The following is a 20,590-nucleotide window of genomic DNA, read 5'->3' on the forward strand; positions in this document are numbered from 1 at the left end:
ATCCCATCGAGAATTAACTGAGAAACAAATAATGTATTCGGTTACAGAAATAATCAGGAGCCCTGGTAATACTGGAAACTACCTTTTTAATAATTATATTACTTAAGAAGAAATTTGTCTCTTAACAAGAGCGAACAAGCTAAATTATATACCCAGTGCATGTACGTTGAACCATGAATCATTCAGTGCCTGTTTGCCTAGTCCCGTATTTAAATCCTATTAATTTGGCTTTGGTATCGCATCAATTATATTGATTGGAAAAATTATTACACATTTCATTATTATTTATATCAATTTAAGTATAAATAATTACTGTTTGACTAATGTTGCCCAATAATATATGTTTTGCACGTGTAAAAGGTGTAGCATGTCACATGTAGCATGTAGACAGTCAAACAGTATATGTAGATAGTTTCAGGTAGCTATATTTAGTCAAACAGTATTTGTATATAGTAACAGGTATATTCAGTCAAACAGTATATGTATATAGTTTCAGGTAGCTATATTTAGTCAAACAGTATATGTATATAGTAACAGGTATATTCAGTCAAACAGTATATGTATATAGTTTCAGGTAGCTATATTCAGTCAAACAGTATTTGTATAGTTACAAGTAGCTATATTCAGCCAAACAGTATATGTATATAGTTACAGGTAGCTATATTCAGTCAAACATTATATGTATATAGTTACAGGTATATTCAGTCAAACAGTATATGTATATAGTTACAGGTAGCTATATTCAGTCAAACATTATATGTATATAGTTACAGGTATATTCAGTCAAACATTATATGTATATAGTAACAGGTATATTCAGTCAAACAGTATATGTATATAGTAACAGGCTGCTATATTCAGTAAAACATTATATGTATATAGTAACAGGTATATTGAGTCAAACAGTATATGTATATAGTAACAGGTATATTGAGTCAAACAGTATATGTATATAGTTACAGGTAGCTATATTCAGTCAAACATTATATGTATATAGTTACAGGTATATTCAGTCAAACAGTATATGTATATAGTTACAGGTAGCTATATTCAGTCAAACATTATATGTATATAGTAACAGGTATATTGAGTCAAACAGTATATGTATATAGTAACAGGTATATTCAGTCAAACATTATATGTATATAGTTACAGGTATATTCAGTCAAACAGTATATGTATATAGTTACAGGTAGCTATATTCAGTCAAACATTATATGTATATAGTAACAGGTATATTGAGTCAAACAGTATATGTATATAGTAACAGGTAGCTTTATTCAGTCAAACAGTATATGTATATAGTTACAGGTATATTCAGTCAAACAGTATATGTATATAGTTACAGGTATATTCAGTCAAACAGTATATGTATATAGTAACAGGTATATTCAGTCAAACAGTATATGTATATAGTTACAGGTAGCTTTACACGCCCATGACTCTATATGTATATCGTTACTTGTGGCGTTAAACAGTCATCCAGACATATGCATTTAGTTTTTACCTGGCAGCTATATCTGGTTTACCTGCTGTGAATGCAACCATTGTGTAATCTTCATTAACGACACGTAATGAGATCTAGTTACATGCTTCTGCAGGCACAGGTAGATCGTCGCTGCGAGGCTGTAGTTATCACCCGAGACACACTCCGGGTGCCTTAATCCCCGTGACGGTGTGGGAATAAAATGTTATCACGCGACAACACGACGCCCGGAGCCACGCCGCCCTCAGCGGCCAGATAGTGACGTCACACCACGGGCAGCCAGGGTGTTATCACTGTCCAGCGTGGAGGTCGCCCTTGGCGGCGCAACTCTCTAGAAATACCCGTGCAGGCGACCGGGTGTCAGACACCAGAACACTGCGGACTCCGGAACACAAGGTTAGACTTATAAATAGTCAAAGAGGTCTTGGTTTGCCAAAAAAGGTGGGTTATTAATAATCTCTGGTCTGTTGGTACCCGTGCACGTGTTTTTACCAATAATGATAAACGGCTACTTGTACTACGCCGTGATATAATTATAATATCCATGTCGCGTTATTCTCCCAATTACCACAATGACTGTTTCGTTACTTCGTGTTTAACGCCGCACTCAGCTGTATTCCAGCTATATGGCCGTGGCCGGTAAGTAATCGAGTGATCAATATTATGAGCAACGACCTATGTCGTCACCGAGCCCGTTCTTAAGTTTCGTCTTGCAGCTAGCACATATTGATGGGGATCAGTTCTATAGGTCGTGTTTATATTTGTCCAGTGATGACGTACCTGCTGTCCACGATTGCTGTGTTCGCACTTTCCGTCCCTGGGGTCACAGGTCACGGAAGGTTGATGGACCCCCCGCAGCGTTCCAGTATGTGGAGGCTTGGCTTCAACACTTCCGCCAACTACAACGACGCCGAACTTAATTGTGGCGGGTTGATTGTAAGTACCGTTATTCCTTCTTGAGTGTCCGACCTACGGTAGCCCAACAACTCCGGTGATCGCTCGTCACGTCGTAGATCTCAGTTCAAGTTTGGTCATTAGGGGTCGTCCACTCTCACACATACCATTCCGTCCGGAGCACATGCGTGTAGTATGAGATATATTTTACGTGATACAATATGAATAATTTCTTCAATTAACTATGTTCAAGCATTAAACCGTCGATTGTTAAAAGTATGTTTGTTTGTTTGTTTTGTTTACGCTGCACTCAACGCTCCTTTCATGGAGCATGTTTCAACAATCGCTCCAGATCCGGGCCAGAATTGATCTCCAGCAACCCATGCTTGTCGTAATAGGCGACTTTGCTTGTCGTAAGAGGCGACTAACGGGATCGGGTGAAGGCCCGCTGATTTGATTGATGCATGTCCCAATTGCGTGAATCGATGCTCATGATATTAATAACTGGCTTGTTTGGTTGAGACCCAGTTATTTACAAACACCTTCATAAAGCAGGATTATTATTATTTGCGGCGTTAAACTATAAACAACACTTTAGAACCACTCCCTGTCAACCCCCATAGCAACACCTTCAGTTGGACACGCCAGAAACCTGTGATCGACTTCGTTGTTTCAGCACCAGTGGTCAAACACAATTGGTGGCAAGTGCGGCGCCTGTGGGGACCCTTACGACGCACATCAACGCAACAACGAACCTGGCGGCCTGTACTACACCGACACCATCGGCCGCATCTACCACTCGGGGGACAACATCACCATGAACGTGCTCATATTAGCCAATCACAGAGGCTACTTCGAATTCAGATTATGTGACAATGGCCTGTTGGCCGGGGATGCTCTTCTGGAGTGTCTCAACAAAACATTGTTGACCCTCGACCCGACTGACCACAAGGTACAACCAGCGACCCCTGGTGGCCCGCTGGTGAGGTACTATATTGGAAGCCAAACAAGGATGTTTTACGTGAAAGCCAGACTACCGTTGGATATGACATGTGACTTTTGTGTATTACAGTGGACATACGTCACAGGTATGTGAATTAATAATACGTCCCTGGCGGTATTCCATACCCAATGTTCATTGTGAGGGTCATTGAAGTGCTTCAGAAATATAAGTTTACTTGTGCAATATTTAATGTCGGCTAGCACCCAGTTGAGTTATAAACTTAAACAATTGAGAATAAACATTTATCGAGTCAGGGTCAACTGTATGATTGTCATGATACTTGCAATAATGTTTTTTGTGTTGTTGTCAGCCAACGCCTGGGGTACGGACGCTGGTGGCACGGGAATCAACCACGGTCCCCAGGAGCACTTCATCAACTGCGCCAACATCCAGATCGCTGCCACCAACACTCCCTCCACAACATCCACCCCAACATCTACATCTACGACAACAAGAGCAAGTACCTCTACAAGAACAACAACAACAACAACAACAACAACAACAACAACAACGGTGGTTCCCTCAATTCCGGTGTCATCATCTGGTATCAAGGCACAACCTGGGAGTGGGTGTCGAGCTGTCGGTGTCTGGAGAACCGTGGAGGGTATGGACACCTGGTGTTCCCTGCTCTGCCCGAAAGGAATGTGTCCACAGACACTGTGTCACTGTAGCTGAACTGCTCTACGAGCTGAACCGGAACACCATGCCAATTTTGAACACCTCTCTCGGTTCAATCTGAACACAGATCTCCGTTAAACCTGAACACACTCGGTCAGCCGAACATGAAACACTCTCTCCGTCCCACATTGCTGGGTCAATGTCTATACCTGAATGCGCCTGACCGTATCAAATTCCTGGTGGTGGGGGTAGTGGTTATAAGGGTTTGCACAAATCACTCGCTCAATTTGTCAAGTTCACTTGATATTTCTTATAACAAGAACTGACAACATATGTCAAACATGTCATGGTGTAAATAAAGTCATTGTTAGTATTTACCTGTCTGTGTTCCATCTTTTGTACCAGGACACAGGACATCGACCTTGTAGGTCGCCATTCCACTGCTTGCTAGACAGGACATCGACCTTGTAGGTCGCCATTCCACTCCTTGCTGGACAGGACACCGACCTTGTAGGTCGCCATTCCACTCCTTGCTAGACAGGACGCCGACCTTGTAGGTCGCCATTCCACTCCTTGCTGGACAGGACACCGACCTTGTAGGTCGCCATTCCACTCCTTGCTAGACAGGACGCCGACCTTGTAGGTCGCCATTCCACTCCTTGCTGGACAGGACACCGACCTTGTAGGTCGCCATTCCACTCCTTGCTAGACAGGACACCAGGACACCGACCTTGTAGGTCGCCATTCCACATTCCAATGTGACGTGACAACTGTGTGCAACACCAGAACAAACCTACCTTATCAGCTGATAGACGAATACAGGATATAACAAACGCTATATATATTTCAACATATTACATTGTTACAAAGACACGTGACATCGAACAAATTTTTCTGTACAGCTTCAGATGTGTGGGATGTTTGTCCTTTATGTGGATATTAAAGGAAACATTCCCTAAACAATATAACAGCCTGATGTTATACATATATATATATAACTTTTGTCGTTGTAATTACGATATAACTATTCTTAGAAGTTATATTATTGGGTACTTTTTAACTGACTGGTAGAAAACGTATAGCTGATTGACATATCCGGCTTAGGTTACGATAAAAAATACACTCGGTAATCTTTATTTCTGCACATAATAAATTGCCGAGCAGAACAGAAAATACAATTTAAATTGGTTGATCATAATATCTAGTGATAATTTATCTTAAATGTTACACTTTAATTGAATAAGTGTGTTATCGCCAGTTCGTTTACCTGAATTCTCTTTTGTTTATTGTACATAATATGATGTTGACTGATGGCTTCACCTTTCAAGTCCTGTATGTATTAATCAACAACAAAACATGTCACTTTGGCAGCAGCTCTTTATTGTATATCGTTTGTAATGATATACGGTTTCTCATTCTTCGACCCTCCGATAGGTGTCGCTTTGCGCAGCGCAGCGAGAATAGCGCCGAACACAGGTCAAACCAGTCCGGATACCTCCTGGAAACCTTCCAAAAATTGTCAACATTTGGGGAGTGCATCTTGCTCAATGAAGTGGGAAACACATAAAAAATATTTGAAACTTACCAAGAAAATTGAAGATTTTCTGAAGGTTTCGGGAACATATCCGGATGCAAATTTTCTTCATGTTTTGTTTTTAGTAGAAATGTCGGCCTGGGCATATCAGATATGTTGTAATATTCTGTGTCATTTTAGTTCTCAATGGCCTCTGCAAGCTGAGATCTCTGAGGAAGTTCTTTTGCAGAAGACATTTTTTCAGCGATATTTTTTTAAAGATGTTGACAGCATTTAATAAACAAATATCACTTCTAGTATGATGCTACCCTTAAATTTCATGTTTTTACTCCAGTTTGTTCTGAGAAAAAGGGGGCGGTGGAGTAGCCTAGTGGTTGAAGCATTCACTCGTCAAGACAAAGACCCGGGTTTGATTCCCCACATGGGTACAATGTTTAAAGCCCATTGCTGGTCAACTAGCGTGATAGTGTTGGAATATTGCTAAAGGCGGCGTAAAACCATACTCACTCTAAGAAACAAATAAAAGTCATCAGCTAGGTGCTCACCGTGTACTGCCAATTCTAAATTCAAAAATTAGTCAAATCAAATTAGTAGACGCAGAACTGACTAAGCCTTCACTACTCAGTTAAATAATAATTATACAGACAATTGCAAGTGCTGGTACCCATCCGGCACTAATTGCCCTGCTAATCCCTAAACCACAACGAGATGAGATTGCGTTCATCTTGCTAATGATCTGCTGTGAGCTTAGAGAGATAACAAACATTAAAGGTGGGACAGGCTTTGATCATGCGCTCAATAGAAGCGATCATGTGACTTATCTAACTTTAATTTAGGATTAGCTGCATCCCTTGATGCTACCAAGGCCGCCATTGAAATTATCCAACAGTTTATCTTGACACAATCTGATGTCTCAACTGTACTTATTAGATTCTCCCTTGTAGCAAACTACGTGTGAGACTAGCACTTTGACCATTTTTGGCTGGGGTGGGTCCCCCCAAATATGACATGCATTAAGGGAGGGTAATTATTTTCATTACTTTAGTGTATCAAAAACCTCTGCAAACACCTGACCAGTCCCTTCTATGTAATATACATAGTGTTTTGTTGGTGTTCCCGGGTTGCATTCTGAACACGGGTACAATGTGGAAAGCCCAGATCTGGTGTCCCCTGCCTGGAATATTGCTGAAGCGGCGTGACACTGTACTCATTATAATGAAGAGTAATAAATGACAGATTTTGTATCAAAGCTAATTTATACATAAATAGCATTTTGGGAGACTTGTTGATAAGAACAAAGGGTTCCAGAATATTTTGTGATAAACTCCTAGCTGCAACTTACTTTCCACTGTTGTGTGATAAATGGGAAAATGAACTTAATAAAAGCATATTATGGAATAATGTTTTTACATTCAATGCTTTATGGGAATGGAAATGAAACAAAATCTGTAAATTTAGATATTTTGAATTCGCTCCATATGTACATCCTGCGTTCTGGTAGATTTGTACTGATGTAAAAACTCAAGACTTAATTCATATTTTAATATAAGTACGAAGTCAGATGACTTGCTTACTAATCCAGATTCATTTAATGAATAAAAATATGCTACAATCATCGTGTTTTTACTAACTGTAAAATGTGTACCGATGATTTTAAACTAATAGATTTCCAGCACAGATTCATAAATAGAGCTCTATATACCAAAAAGGAATTAATGAAAATGAAGTTAACTGATGATATATGCTCTGATTGTATCTCTGAATCTAAAAACGTATACCATGAATATGTAGAATGTGTTTTTGTAAAGGAATTTTGGTTAGATATTGAAGTGTACGTAAACTCGAAACTTGCATATGATATTTATATTACAAGTCAAGATAAACTATTTTGTTTCAACAAAAAAGAACTCTTTTTTCAACCATATAATTCCACTTGCAAAAAGATACCTTCCCCAGTCAGGCATTAAGAAAGCTCCATTATACTTTTGCTTTCATAAAATTGTGAAAAACGTATGTAAAATAGAAAAAAATAAATTGCAATGTAAAATAGAAGTAGTAACAGATTTGACAGAAAATGGAATGAATTATCAGCCAACTTATTATAATATATTAGTCAATCCAATATATGTATATTACCCACATCTTGATCTTCTTTTAAGATCCTATGAATTGCTACACTTATGTTTACAAATATATATCACTGAATTGAAATAAAAATATTAAAAAAAGAAAAAGAAAAAAAAGTCTGAATGAATTATGCCACAGCAGTGTGACTGTGTCGAGGTGGTTTACACCGACGCTGACTGTACACATCTGAATGACTGCTTCATGGTTACTACACAAACATTAGGCACTTCCGGGGAACTCTTCGGGCATGAAAAGAACAAAGGTCAAGGTCACGAGATATAAAAAAAGCCTCACAGGCAGGGTTACCCCCACATGGAACTCCTACATCATCAACTGTCACCTGCATTTATGTCAAAGATCAAGGTCATATTTGATGTTATTATGAAAAGTAACTGAATAATACTTCCTCTGGAATATGGTGCAAAGAACATTCACATTCGAAGACATCAGCAACAGACTTGTTCCACATCGGTCTGGGGAATTTTGGGGCCACACGCAACATGTAATGCTCTTCATTTAGGTGTTTACTATGTATGTCATTAGTCTTATACACCTATTTGGGGCAATCATTTTCTGTTTCGAACGTCAATGAAACTAGATATACTGATATAAGTACCGTTCTAAAATAATCTTATAATAATCTCATCAGGACCCAAGGTGAGCACATAGCCTATTTCTTTCAATTTTTTTCCAGAGAGTGTATGGTCTTACGCTGCTTTTAGCAATATTCCAACAACATCGCGGTGTGTGACCAGCAATGGGCTTCAAACCCAGGTAAGGATTCGATCCCGGGTCTTTGGCTTGACGAGTGAATGCTTCAACCACTAGGCTACTCCACCGCCCCCTTTTCTCAGAACAAACTGGAGGAAAAACGTGAAATTTAGGGATAGCATCATACTAGAAGTGATATTTGTTTATTAAATGCTGTCAACATCTAAAAACAATATATCGTTGAAAATGTCTTCTCCAAAAGTACTTCCACAGAGACCTCAGCTTGCAGAGGATAAAATGACACATGATTACAACAGCTATCTGATACCCAGGCCCATATTATTTAGTAGAAACAAAACATGGAGAATATTTGCATCCTTCTAGAAACCTTCCGGATACCTTCAGTAATATTTAAACAACTCACTGTAAGATGCGGCTCAACAACCAAAGGTTACACCGGCCTCAAACTGCCTTATTCAACACTTGCACCGAGCAAACTACCAACCCTATGTTTGGTGAGGGGCAGTGCAAGCCATGCACGATCTTCCAACTGTTGATGGTGATGGTTTAACTTGGAAGACCAAAGACGATGTTATTCAGACTGAGTTGATGTCAAAGCACCCAGCATCCAAAAGGATTTGACATCTTCCTGTTTCTGTACATTATGAAGCGGTACAAATATTTTTTTTCCAGATGAACCCTTGCCTTTTATCAATAGCCAATATTCAAGCGATAGTTGGCTTAATACATTTAGATATTTACTTTTGAACATTTCCTATATATTAAGATTGTAAATACTCAATGGTAGTGTTGTCGGAGACAGCGGTGGTTCTTTTACTTGTATCACTTAACAAGGATGTTGTGTGATCGATTATTTCATTATCGGTTGAACTGTTTTCTGCTACAAAAACAAAATATCAGTAGTCAACAGCGTTGAGACTAATCATATGCCTGTAATCTTATATTCCATAGATAATGTAAAGGATACTGTACGATTAGAAAATACAGCATGTACTGTCTGGTATGAATGGAATAAATCGCATGCTGAAACAGTTATAGCCAACATGAATGTCGTGCGACCTAAAAAACGTACCGCTAAAACACATATGAAACTTCTTGCTTACAGTAACCGAAATTGCACAAAATAAGAAATAATAAAATAGATGTTAAAGTTGGATCTAAATTCAAAACATTCATATCCCGTGCAAACCTACGGTAAACATTTCAGAAAATTTACTGAAGACACATTTTGTACCCTTTTGTAAGGTGTGAACAGTTAATTTCTCTCCAAACCACCGGCAGTGGTACAAAAGAGTACTAAACATGGTAAGTATACAAATCTATGTTTTGACAGAGCCTGGTATCTCAACAGATAATGAAATTCGTCTGCAACTGAAGGAGAGTTGCACAGTTCACAGGGGGGTGCTGGATTTTGTTTTTATAGAAAACAGTTTTATTTGAATCAAGTTGGGGACAAGTGATACTTGTACAAATATTTGCGCACCCCCATCCCCCACCCCCTGTCAAAAAAAGTTAACTGCGGCCTTGGTAGTATTACGGGTATTAGGGTCACAGAACATGTGTGCTAGTCCACAGTTATTTAATATAGTTTTTATCCATTCTAGCCAGGGATTACTTACATCATGATTCCTTTAAACAAAGTGATAAATCTTTTGTGAAAGTTTCTTATCACACATAGGTGTTGCGATGTTATGCCAGAATTTAATAACACGTTTTGAGATAGTTATGCGTAGAGGTTCCCTGCCTAATTTGCCATAGACCATAAAGTTTGGAGTTGATGCTCTTAATCCAGTTGCAAATTCTAAAAATGTTAAATGAACACGCTCAATAATTTGTAAATTTCCATATCCCTATATTTCTGAAACCATATAACAAGATAGGTGATACCATAGAATCAAAAGCCGATAAGGCAGTCGAGAGGTAAATTAATAGTTCTTGCCCTCAGAACATAGCTTTCTTGGCATTCGAGGCAATAGATTTGATTGCACTTATCATCCTTCGATTTCTATGGAATGTTATGCCAAGGTAAACATAGCTATCTACTATCTCGAGGTGTTTTCCTCAAAACATGAACTGGAGTTTATTTGTATAGCAGGGCCACTGCCAAATATAACAATTTTTGTTTTTGAAATGTTCACATCTAGTTTCCATTTAGTGCAGTATATTCAAAACGAGGGTTTTTCTGTAAATCGGCGGGGCAACTACTAAATAAGACTGTATCATCAGCATACAGTAAAGTTATAAATTGTAATAATACGTTTGCGTCACCATCAAGATTATAATCAACATTTACACCGTGACAGTTATGTTCCACTAGAGATTGCTCGAGGTCATTTATGTACAATGAAAATAGTAATGGGGATAAACTTTCCCCTTGTCTAACTCCCGAAAGGCTTGAGAACAAAGCTGATATTTCATTGCTTACAACAACACACGATTTTATACTGTTGTACAAGATTTTAATTAGGGGTACCAAAATTGTTTTAAACCTCTCAAACCTTGAGACGGATATACAGAAAGGTCTTTCGGTCAGGAGGAAAGCATGGGCTTGGCAACATATTTGGTGTCCAGGTTCCCACCCGATATTGGATCATTTGGGAGAGAGGATTGTGCATGGTATGTAATGAGTGTTCGCTGTCTCTGCACGGACTTCTGTGCAAAACTGATTGGCCAACCGAAATTGCAGCTTCCTTATCTACCGCTATCTAAACACGATTGAAAGCATGCTTCCTGATGACAGCTGCTGGCACCTCACCTGCCTTTGTGCAGTAACTGGGGCGTCATGAGGATGTGGTGAGTTGGCACCCTCTATCATTTGAACACCTAGGCCTAGATTTTCGAAACGACCTTAGCTGAGATAAATCTTTATAACAACTTACGTTCAAAGATTAGACATTTTAAGGTTAAGGTAAGATCATAGATTTTCGGAACTATCGTAAACCTGTCGCAGATCGTTTAGAGCTACGATACCTATCGTAACTCTGACAGAGAACTCATTTGTGTTAGAGATTGGAAAAGCGGGGTGTTTCCCAATGACGTCACGCGCAGAACTTTATGATATAAACACATCGCGTACAAAGTATGGGACGTTATTCTAATTGTCAATAACGAGACCTTTGATGGAACAGCATAATCGTTCAGCATTTAAGATGCGTGTTCAAGTCTGATGTTAAGTGATGTATACTGGGTACAGTTTGACAATTCTGCATGTCAAAAGTCAAGTTTATAGAGTAAACACCAACATTATACTTGGAAACACTCAAAACAAAAATTGTTCAGGAAGCAGAGAGATAGGTTAGGAATTGTCACGTTATGTTGTGTCATGGAACACGCCACAAGTTAACGTGAACATACATATAATGTAGTTATTATCTATCCTTTTAATTCAAGTAGGGCTAATGAACTGATTTGTCTGATTTCATTTAAATCTGGCTGAGGAGCGAAATACATTGTCAATGTGTCAAATCTATTCCAGAACGTAGTTCGATGATGTTTGGCTTGCCTGACAGCATTGCTGAGGATCATTTACTAGTATTTGTCCGTTGACCCTTTACGTTACAACGATTTTATTGTCTGAATGGTCTCAAGTATCAATATTCTTATTACCATAAAACGGGTACATGTACACCTAAGTATTAAAAAGACCAAAATCCATTATTATTTTAAAATCGGTTTATTGAATGCAAAATTCAAAGATAGTTGTGTTGAAAATGTCTAATTTATATTGATCAGTAAATTTCATTCAATAAACGTTTTCTGCGTTCATATATTGGAAAGTAAATTTTGGACAATGTTCAAAATATGCCACTTTTTGACTTCATTTTAAACTCGAACGAGCATGGGAATCCGTTTTTTTATTATTTGACGATACGAAAATCTGTACTTCACCTTTGCTCTTAACATTTAAATAAATTGTGACATGTAATGGAATACATCTATATGCCGTTAATCACCTGTTTTTAAAGAATGCAATTTTCAACAGACAGTTTTTAATCACTAAATAGTTGTCTTTCAATAAGATATAGATAACATAGGTATTGTATTTAAAACAAGACAAAATATTAAATATCGTATACAAATATTTGATCACAAGTATTGCCTTGTTTAGTCAATAAATACTACAGTGTATAGTTAAAATTCAATTGTTAGAGACACTCGTTCCACACGATTTCAGATGTAAAAACTGATGCGAAACCCTTATGATCTTTTTAGTCTCGCAGGCAAACACAAAGGGAAACCACTCTCAACTAGAGTATGGCCTAATATAACATGAGCTTCGAAAGGAAGCAAAATATAGATGGAGACCAAGAGTAAACTAGCACTGATTGGTAATTAGCAATGGACAAATGGAGACCAGGAGTAAACTAGCACTGATTGGTAATTAGCAATGGACAAATGGAGACCAGGAGTAAACTAGCACTGATTGGTAATTAGCAATGGACAAATGGAGACCAGGAGTAAACTAGCACTGATTGGTAATTAGCAATGGACAAATGGAGACCAGGAGTAAACTAGCACTGATTGGTAATTAGCAATGGACAAATGGAGACCAGGAGTAAATTAGCACTGATTGGTAATTAGCAATGGGCAAATGGAAGCCAGGAGTAAACTAGCACTGATTGGTAATTAGCAATGGACAAATGGAGACCAGGAGTAAATTAGCACTGATTGGTAATTAGCAATGGGCAAATGGAGACCAGGAGTAAATTAGCACTGATTGGTAATTAGCAATGGGCAAATGGAATTCAGGAGTAAATTAGCACTGATTGGTAATTAGAAATGGACAAATGGAAGCCAGGAGTAAATTAGCACTGATTGGTAATTAGCAATTGACAAATGGAAACCAGGAGTAAATTAGCACTGATTGGTAATTAGCAATGGACAAAAGGAGACCAAGAGTAAACTAGCACTGATTGGTAATTAGCAATGGACAAATGGAAGCCAGGAGCAAACTAGCACTGATTGGTAATTAGTAATGGACAATCGGAAACCAGGAGTAAACTAGCACTGATTGGTAATTAGCAATGGACAAATGGAAGCCAGGAGTAAATTAGCACTGATTGGTAATTAGCAATGGACAATCGGAAACCAAAGCGATAGATAAATTGATAATTGATAATTGTTACTGAACAGGCCGGCCGTTGTCACTGATGAATGTTACTGAACAGGCCGGCCGTCCAGGATAATGTTCTGGCAGTGGTCACTGATGAATGTTACTGAACCGGCCGGCCGGCCAGGATAATGTTCTTGCAGTTGTCACTGATGAATGTCACAAAGTTGATAAATGGTAAGTATACATGGTAGACATTATAATTTTTAGCCACCAATTACACCCTTTTATAAAAAAAACCCCCTTAAGTTGTAATTGCCTGTAGCATAATACCAGCTTGTTTAATGTTAATGTGGATGATAGCAGAGTCAGGCCTTGTAACGTCTGGTGACATCCGATGTGTATTCTATATATCTGTATATGTATGTTGGTATTGTTTGATATGAGCATGAAATATGCAAGTAACTCAACTTGAGTACCTTCAAGATTGGGGGGCACGGGTCGCCCAGTCGTCTCAGGCGCCGCGATTCGCTGTGCAGAGTGGCGCACCTTGAGCACGCCAGAAACCTATGATTGTGGTTTCGAATCCTGGTTTCGCCCCGATTATGTTTCTAGGTTTGTCAGCACCTAGTGGGTTTCAGCGAAGTGGTAAACGTCTGAGACCTGCATCACTTCAGGCTTTCCTCCCACATTAAGCTGACACACCATGATGTAACTGGAATACTGTTAAAAGCGGTGGTAAACCCAACTAACTCACTCATTCACTCAAGATTGTGGTTATAAATTGTAGTTTGGTTTGTACGCACTTTAAAAGTTCGGTGACATTTAAGGAGTCAGAAGAAAATGTCTAAGTATGACATCACTGCATGGGCAGAGTCTGTTTATATGATCATTGTAGATGAATTGTATATCTTGTGTCTAGATTTTCATGTAACTTTGTTGTATATGCCCATTGATTGATGTGTAAATCTGGACTTGGGAACACCAAACAAATTTGATCACCAAAGCCTGCATTCAACATCATTCATAACCATTTTCTCTCTCCAGGATGAAGAGGTTTTATCTTTCACAACAAATGAACTTAGGAAAGATAATCCACATATCAGACTAATTTTCTGTACATAAAGTGTTGGTATGGAGTAAGACTCACCGAGTGTTGGTATGGAGTAAGACTCACGAAGTATTGGTATGGGGTTTGACTCACCAAGTGTTGGTATGGGGTTTGATTCACCAAGTGTTGGTATGGAGTTTGACTCACCAAGTGTTGGTATGGAGTTTTACTCACCAAGTGTTGGTATGGAGTTTTACTCACCAAGTGTTGGTATGGAGTTTGATTCACCAAGTGTTGGTATGGGGTTTGACTCACCAAGTGTTGGTATGGACTAAGACTCACGAAGTGTTGGTATGGGATTTGATTCACCAAGTGTTGGTATGGAGTAAGACTCACCAAGTGTTGGTATGGGGTTTGACTCACCAAGTGGTGGTATGAAGTTTGATTTGCCAAGTGTTGGTATGGGGTTTGATTCACCAAGTGTTGGTATGGAGTAAGACTCACGAAGTGTTGGTATGGGGTTTGACTCACCAAGTGTTGGTATGGGGTTTGACTCACCGAGTGTTGGTATGGGGTTTGACTCACCGAGTGTTGGTATGGAGTAAGACTCACGAAGTGTTGGTATGGGGTTTGACTCACCAAGTGTTGGTATGGGGTTTGACTCTCCGAGTGTTGGTATGGGGTTTGACTCACCAAGTGTTGGTATGGGGTTTGACTCACCGAGTGTTGGTATGGAGTTTGATTCACCAAGTGTTGGTATGGAGTTTGATTCACTAAGTGTTGGTATGGGGTTTGACTCACCTAGTGTTGGTATAGGGTTTGACTCACCGAGTGTTTGCACGAGGTTTGACTCCCCATGTGTTTGCAAGGTTACCCATGGGAAGCCTCCTTATAAGATCATTGATTATATTCAACAAATAGGACGAGGTGGTAGACGGGCAGAGTGAAGTAGTGGATTTACATTTTAATGATAAAGATATTGCCAAAAATGTACCGCACATTGCAGAAAACATAATAAATTACTGTCGTTCGAAAAACTGCTTGAGGCTTGAAACGTTGAAGGTGTTTGGTTTTGAGAGGATGTCGCATCACTTGATAAATGTAGATGTTGTTCCAACTGTGCAATACAATGTCAGCGTGAGTTGTGCACAAAGGAATAAATGAAGCAAAGAACTTTTTTTACCTATTGCTCAACCATGAAGATATTTTATGACATACACTCATGAATCAATGTGCAATGTAGACAATAAAATTTCATTAATCAGTTTAACTTGTTAAGTGTATTTATTTGGTACAATTACAGTACTTATTAGAGATTACTCATTAGAGAGTACTCATTAGAGAGTACCTATTAGAGAGTACTTACTAGAGAGTTCTAATTAGAGAGTACCTATTAGAGAGTACTCATTAACATAAACCTATTCATCATCTGATGCTTGATATTCAACTTAAGTAGTTCAGGTTGTCAAAAGAAAATCAAATATCAATCAAAAAGGCGCTGTGAATAAGTGCTCATAAGTTCTACAAGGACTTCTCAAACAAAGGTAAAAAAAGAGAAGTAAGATTTGGAAACATTCAGTCACTTTATTTACCAGCTTGGTCAGTTATTAATACTCATTGTTTTGTATTTCTGGATTCCTTGCCACATTTACAATTCACATGTGTACATTCACAAGTGCGAAGATAATCATATTATTTATAATATGAATCAGCATAGTGTATTATTGATGGACAGTAACAATTCATCTGAAAAAAGACATTCTTGTTATTGTAGATAAACTTGAGTATTATGTGTTGTTGTATTTATACCAGTTTGGTTGATTAAAACTCACATTGTATTTATTTCAACCTTAATTTCCATTTATAGGTAAATATAGTTCAAATAAAGTTTGACAATACCAGTCGCTCATGGCACACAGGCAATTTCACTGTCAAATGACACAGCTGTATCTATATCCTCCATTTACCCTTCAATGTACACTTACAAAATATACACTTGCATTGTGCATGTATACAAGAGGCCCATATGGCCTGTATCGATCACCTGGATATTAACGGAATCATGACAAAATATACACTTGCGTTGTACATGCATACAAGAGGCTCACAGGGCCTGTGTCGATCACCTGGATATTAAAGGAATCATGACAAAATAAACACTTGCATTGTACATGTATACACATGGTCAATAGGGTCTGTATCTCTGCCATGGATATGAAAGCAATGAGAAAATATACACTTGCATTGTACATGTATACAAGAAGCCAATAGGGCCTGTATCGCTCACCTGGATATAAACGCAATGAGAAAATATACACTTGCATTGTACATGTATAGAAGAGGCCCATAGGGTCAGTATCGCTCACCTGGATATCAACGGAATCATGACAAATTATACACTTGCATTGTACATGTATACAAGAGGCAGATAGGGCCTGTTTCGCCCACATGGATGTGAACGCAATCATGGCAAAATATACACTTGCATTGTACATGTATACAAGAGGCCCATAGGGCCTGTATCGCTCACCTGCATATCAACACAATCATGACAAAATATACACTTACATTGTACATGTATACAAGAGGCTCGCAGGGCCTATATCGCTCACCTGGATATGAACGCAATGAGAAAATATACACTTGCATTGTACATGTATACAAGAGGCTCACAGGGCCTGTATTGTTCACCTAGATATCAACACAATCATGACAAAATATACACTTGCATTGTAAATGTATAGAAGAGGCCCATAGGGTCAGTATCGCTCACCTGGATATCAACGGAATCAAGACAAAATATACACTTGCATTGTACATGTATACAAGAGGCTCACAGGGTCTGTATCGCTCACCTGGATATGAAAGCAATCATGGGAAAATATACACTTGCATTGTACATGTGTACAAGAGGCTCACATGGATATGAACGCAATCATGGCAAAATATACACTTGCATTGTACATGTATACAAGAGGCCCATAGGGCCTGTATCGCGTACTTGGATATGAACGCAATCATGGGAAAATATACACTTGCATTGTACATGTGTACAAGAGGCTCACAGGGCCTGTATCGCTGATCAGATTATAAACGCAATGACAAAATATACACTTGCATTGTACATGTATACAAAAAGCCCATAGGGCCTGTATTGCTCACCTGGATATTAACGCATTCATGGCAAAATATACACTTGCATTGTACATACATACAAGAGGTTCACAGGGCCCATATCGCTCACCTGGATATGAACGCAATGAGAAAATATACACTTGCATTGTACATGTATACAAGAGGCTCACAGGGCCTGTATTGCTCACCTAGATATCAACACAATCATGGCAAAATATACACTTACATTGTACATGTATACAAGAGGCCCATAGGGCCTGTATCGCGTACTTGGATATGAACGCAATCATGGCAAAATATACACTTGCATTGTACATGTATAGAAGAGGCTCACAGGGCCTGTATCGCTCATCTGGATATGAACGCAATGAGAAATAAACACTTGCATTGTACATGTATACAAGATGCTCATAGGGCCTGTATTACTCAGCTGGATATAAACGCAATCATGGACAAATTTAAGCTTAAGTTGTACATGTGTACAAGAGGCCCATAGGGTCAGTATAGATCACCTGGATATCAACGGCATCATGACAAAATATAAACTTACATTGTACATGTATACAAGAGGCCCATAGGGCCTGTATCGCTCACCTAGATATGAACACTGACATGATAAAATATACACCTACATTGTACATCTATACAAGAAGCCTATAGGGCATGTATCGATCACCTGGATATTAACGCCATCATGACAAAATATACACTTGCATTGTACATGTACACAAGAGGCCCATAGGGCCTGTATTGCTCACCTCGATATAAACGCAAAGAGAAAATATACACTTGTACATATATACCAGAGGGCAATAGGGCCTGTATCGCTGCATTTGATATGTACGAAATCAGGGCAAAATATAAACTTGCATTGTACAGTCATGTATACAAGAGGCCCATAGCACCTGTGTCGCTCACCTCGATATAAACGCAATCACGAGAAATATAAACTTGCATTGTACATGTACAAAAGAGGCCCATAGGGCCTGTATATCTTACCTAGACGTGAATGCAATCATGGCAAAATATACACTTGCATTCTACATGTACACAAGATGCCCAGAGTGCCTGTATGACTCACATGGATATGAACTCAATCCTGAGAAAATATACACTTGGATTGTACATGTATACAAAGGGGCCCATAGGGCCTGTGTCGCTCACCTGAACATGAACGGAATCAGGAGAAAATATACAGTCTTGAATTTTACATATATGCAAGAAGAACATGGGCCTGTATCACGCACCTGGATATTTAAGCAAAGACAAAATATACACTTGCATTGTTGCATTGTACATGTATACAAGAGGCTCACAGGGCCTGTATCGCTGGCCTTAATATTAACGCAATCTGGAGAAAATATACACTTGCATTGTACATGTACAGAAGAGACCCATAGGGACTGTATCGCTGACCTGTATCTGAAGGCAATCATGGCAAAATATACACTTGCATTGTACATGTGTACAAGAGACCCATAGGGCCTGTATCGCTCACCTGGATATGAACGCTACCTGGACAAAATATACACTTGCATTTTACATGTATACAAAAGGGTCCATAGGGCCTGTGTCGCTCACCTGGATATTAACGCAATCATGGCAAAATATACACTGTCTTGCATTGTAAATGTATAAAAGACCCATAAGGACTGTATCGCTGGCCTGAAAATGAACGGAATCAGGAGAAAATATACACTTGAATTTTACATATATGCTAGAAGACCATAGGGCCTGTATCGCTCACCTGGATATTAACGCAATCATTGCAAAATATACACTTGCATTGTACATGTATACAAGAGGCCCATAGAGCCTGTATTACTCACCTGGATATTAACGCAATCATGACAAAATATACACTTGCATTTTAAATGTACACAAGAGGGCCATAGAGCCTGTATTACTCACCTGGATATTAACCCAATCTTGGCAAAATATACACTTGCATTGTACATGTGTACAAGAGACCCATAGGGCCTGTGTCGCTCACCTGGATATTAACGCAATCATGGCAAATCATATACTTGCTTTGTACATGTACACAAGAGGCCCATAGGGCCTGTATAGCTTACCTGGATATGAACGCAATCATGGCAAAATATAAACTTGCATTGTACATGTATGCAAGAGGTCCATAGGGCCTGTGTCGCTCACCTGGATATTAACGAAATCATGACAAAATATACACTTGCATTGTACATGTATACAAAGGGGTCCATAGGGTAGGTATCGCTCACCTGGATATGAACGCAATCATGACAAAATATACACTTGCATTGTACAAGTATACAAAGGGGTCCATAGGGCCTGTATCACTCACCTGGATATTAACGCAATCATGGCAAATTATACACTTGCATTGTACATGTATAGAAGAGGCCCATAGGGTCAGTATCGCTCACCTGGATATCAACGGAATCAGGAGAAAATATACACTTAATTTTACATATATGCAAGAAGCCCATAGGGCCTGTATCTCTCACCTGGATATAAATGCAATCATGGCAAAATATACACTTGCATTGTACATGTATACAAGAGGCCCATAAGGCCTGTGTCGCTCACCTGGATATGAACGCAATCATGGCAAGTAATACACTTGCAATTTACAAGTATACAAAGGGGTCCATAGGGCCTGTATCACTCATCTGAACATGAACGGAATCAGGAGAAAATATACTCTTGAATTATACATATATGCAAGATGCCCGTAGGGCCAGCGTCGCTCACCTGGATATTAACACAATCATGACAAAATATACACTTGCATTGTACAACTATACAAAGGGGTCGATAGGGCCTGTATTGCTCACCTGGATATTAACGCATTCATGGCAAAATATACACTTGCATTGTACATACATACAAGAGGTTCACAGGGCCCATATTGCTCACCTGGATATGAACGCAATGAGAAAATATACACTAGCATTGTACATGTATACAAGAGGCTCACA

General features: G+C 38.9%; 1 protein-coding gene across 1 annotated transcript; it reads left to right on the forward strand.

Annotated features, from left to right (window-relative positions):
* The first annotated feature begins 2,257 nt into the window (after window positions 1-2,257).
* LOC139441702 (uncharacterized) lies at window positions 2,258-4,058 on the forward strand. Its single transcript, XM_071222502.1, has 3 exons — window positions 2,258-2,422; window positions 3,057-3,468; window positions 3,694-4,058. The coding sequence occupies exons 1-3, from the start codon at window positions 2,258-2,260 to the stop codon at window positions 4,056-4,058; spliced, it is 942 nt and encodes a 313-aa protein (XP_071078603.1).
* Window positions 4,059-20,590: the final 16,532 nt, after the last annotated feature.

Source organism: Haliotis cracherodii, unplaced genomic scaffold, assembly GCF_022045235.1.
Source record: "Haliotis cracherodii isolate W230 unplaced genomic scaffold, xgHalCrac1.p SCAF_42, whole genome shotgun sequence".
Classification (NCBI taxonomy): Eukaryota; Metazoa; Mollusca; class Gastropoda; order Lepetellida; family Haliotidae; genus Haliotis; species Haliotis cracherodii.